A 3,198-nucleotide genomic window follows, 5' to 3' on the forward strand; every position below is an offset into this window, starting at 1 on the left:
AAAAAAAAGCAAGCAGTTTTAAGACCCAGGGTCTGGAGAAAGGGGGATGCTTTTAGTGTAGGACAGCTTTGAATTTTTCATATGAAGAGTGTAATGAGACAACAAGTGTCACAGCTACAGTCAAGGGAAAAGGCAGCTCTGGCCCACGAAGCAGACTGATACAAACACTCCCTGATGGGCAGGTAGTTCGTAATTCCTTCCCCTGCTCTGCAATCACAAGATTTAGCAACAGAAACATTGCAAGTTGGGTGAGTGCTGCAGGCTCTGCCAGACTTATGACTAAGAACAGCCAAAGGATCATTCGTTTTGGCACTTGTGTGAAAGTGTCAGAGAAAAGGGTTGATTCCAGATGCAGTACAGCCAGAAACCATCCACAAGTGTGGCACCAAACCAGGCCTTGTTTGCAAAGTTTCTCTCTCTCAGTGTAGATGGGGATCCTGTAGTCAGGCAGAGAATGCCAGAGTAAGTCAAAGGATGGGAGAATTGAAATATTACATTGGAGAACTAAACTTTAAACCTTAACAGGTTTTAAACCACTACCTGTCTCACATGGAATACAGCAAGTAACCAACATTTAATGGCCAGTTGGACCTAAATGTTACCCTCTACAGACAGCAGTGCCCCTCCTGCCAATTCATTTTCTTTTGGTTCCCCAGTACTGTAAATAATTCTTCTCCAATTGCTGGTGGGAAAACATACTCCCCAGCTGAAGCCATTTACTACAGTGAGAGTCTTTGGGGTTGCTGCCCTCTGCCAGCCATGATCTCTAATGCACATTTTCTGTTGATTTCATTAGCAGGTGGATGCTCAGGTGGCTGTTGGTGCAAATTCACTCTGGATGAATTCACTCTGTTGGTGCAAATTCACTCTGGACACTATGCTCTCTTCTAACTGAGGGTCTTCAGTACAGTCACAAAATCAGTTGGCTCTAGGCTTTTAAAATTTACTAGATTTAGCACCAAACCCTTCAAAGAGGGTTATATCTCCTCAACTCAGTCACAGCACATACTCAGAGATCTGTCCTAAGCCAAATTACTTCCTGAGGCAGCATCAGCTCTGGAGCAGTCCTGCCTGACTCTCTGGGGACATGAAGAGAGATGTGCTACAGTGCCACCAGAACCAGGGACTAATGATGGGGTACATGGGTTCAGACTGGCGCTTGAGGAGATTCCTAAGGGTTCTGCAGGAAAGCCTGGGCCAGCATGAGCAAATACTGCACACACAACTTCCACAAACCCTGTGCTGAACAGGAACTGCTGCTGTTCCTCTGTACTCAGTGCAGCAGCTGGTAAAGAGGAGGGAGAACAGAGGAAGGACCCACTTAAGTGAGTGGTACAACGACCTCTGAAACCAGAGCAAGGCCAGTCAAGGCCACACTGGTGTTCAGACAGGAATAAACACCCTGACTTTCAGGGCCACAGCCCCCTCACTAAGCAACAGTCTGAAACACAGTTAGCACTTGTTGTACAGGTCGTCTTTTAGCAACGACATGGCCAAGCTGTAGTTCTGGGCCTAGTCCTGAACAGGCTGCAAAGCACAAGCTAGCCTTGTCCCAGGGAAGAGGAGAATGAGACTTGTTTCAACATAATGCTAATTACTTCACAGCAAGAAGAGAATGCTGAAGGGGCATGGCAAGTTCAAGCAGGAAAAAGATGTACAGGCCAATAGCTTGGATCTCTGAGGTGATAATGGCCCAAGTGCTGACAGAAACACTGACCGTCCATTTCCACCAGCAGCTGGTTTAAGGTCTGCTCCTCCTCAGCATTGGCAAAACCAGATATATTGGTTGATCGCTTCTTGCCCACAGCATCGATTTCGTCGATGTACACAATGCAGGGTGCTCGAGCCTGGGCTTCTCTGAAGAGGCTCCGAACTCTGGCAGCTCCAAGACCTACAGGGAAAGGGAAGAAGTAAGTCTTGTAGCTAAAATTGTCTGCAAAGCTGGAGAGCAGCATTACTGGCTCCCAATGAGACACTTGACACTGAACAAACCCTCAGTATACGACAGTCCCTCTCTCAACACTTCCAGCACAAAGAAATAGTCACAGAACTCCTATGTTTAGTCCTTAGACACTGCTCCTCCTGGAGTGTGCTGGCTTTTAACTGAGCTCCCAAAACTGCAGTGACTCCTACAGCTGCTGCAAGAGAATCTCTGCGCTCAGCTCCTAACATGAACTTGTGTTCCTTCCACAAATCAGAAGGCGAAATATTCAGCATGTTCCTGCACAATGACCCTCGCTGGGTCTCAAGAGATCTAGGAGGAAGGAAGAAAAGGAGGAAGATGGAAATCTCAAAATACAAAAAGGCCATACTTCCCCCATCAGCAGGGAGCAGCAGAAAATCCATCAGCATTCTCCTATAAGGAGGCCTCAGTCAGTGGCTTTAACAATAGGGACAGGGAAGGCAGAGATAATGCTTCCAGGTGAAGAACCACGGCTGCATTGTCAGAAAGAAACAGCTAGCAATTCAGAAGGCATGCATTTTAGGTACTACATAATTAAGTACTCTCTGTCACTCAAAACCTTCTGTATTTTCAGCAGAAATATCCAACTCATCCTCCCCACGCAGAGACAGGCTAAAACTGTCCTTTGCAAGAGGCCCAGCAGCACCCTCCAGTGCCACAACAGACCAAGACACCTTCACATCCCTCCTCCTGAGCAGCTTACCTCCTATCACCTCCACAAACTCAGAGCCTGCCATGGCCAAAAACGGCACCTGTGCTTCTGTAGCCACGGCCTTTGCCAGCAATGTCTTCCCACAGCCTGGTGGTCCGAGTAACAAGGCACCCTTGGGCACTTTAGCCCCAAGCTGCAGGTAGCGATCAGGACTCTGCAAGAACAAGACAGCTCTGTCAGATCCACAGCTCACGTGAAGCGCCCGCACAAGAACACGGCCCCTCAGAGCTTCCCGACGCTGTGTTCTGCCTGAGCAACTCTGGGCTGCAAACAGGAGCAGCTACATCTGCATTCCTGTTATGGAACTGGAAATAGAGAGACTGAGTCACGCTGATCACAGCATAAAAAGCTGTCAGCTTATTTAAACAGAGGCTGCTCAGTATTGTGAAGGGTGAAGAGAAGAATATAGCCTCCTCCCCAGGTCAGCCATCTATCCCAGAGGATGGGTAGCAAGCACCTATTTTGTTTTACTTTTAAATACCTTTAAATAGTCCACAAATTCTTTGACTTCCATTTTTGCCTC

The 3,198-nt window shown here is 47.6% G+C and overlaps 1 protein-coding gene across 1 annotated transcript in view; it reads right to left on the reverse strand.

Annotated features, from left to right (window-relative positions):
- Nucleotides 1–1,717: 1,717 nt before the first annotated feature.
- Nucleotides 1,718–3,198, reverse strand: part of LOC104520674 (paraplegin) — a gene marked incomplete at both ends in the record, with an annotated part of 13,498 nt that continues 12,017 nt past the window's right edge. Inside the window, 3 exon segments of the mRNA XM_010162427.1 lie at nucleotides 1,718–1,891; nucleotides 2,667–2,829; nucleotides 3,157–3,198. The exon segment at nucleotides 3,157–3,198 is cut by the window's right edge and continues 9 nt beyond it. Coding sequence (XP_010160729.1) covers nucleotides 1,718–1,891; nucleotides 2,667–2,829; nucleotides 3,157–3,198 — 379 coding nt within the window.

This window comes from Antrostomus carolinensis, unplaced genomic scaffold, assembly GCF_000700745.2.
Source record: "Antrostomus carolinensis isolate BGI_N321 unplaced genomic scaffold, ASM70074v2 scaffold42332, whole genome shotgun sequence".
NCBI classification, from domain to species: Eukaryota; Metazoa; Chordata; class Aves; order Caprimulgiformes; family Caprimulgidae; genus Antrostomus; species Antrostomus carolinensis.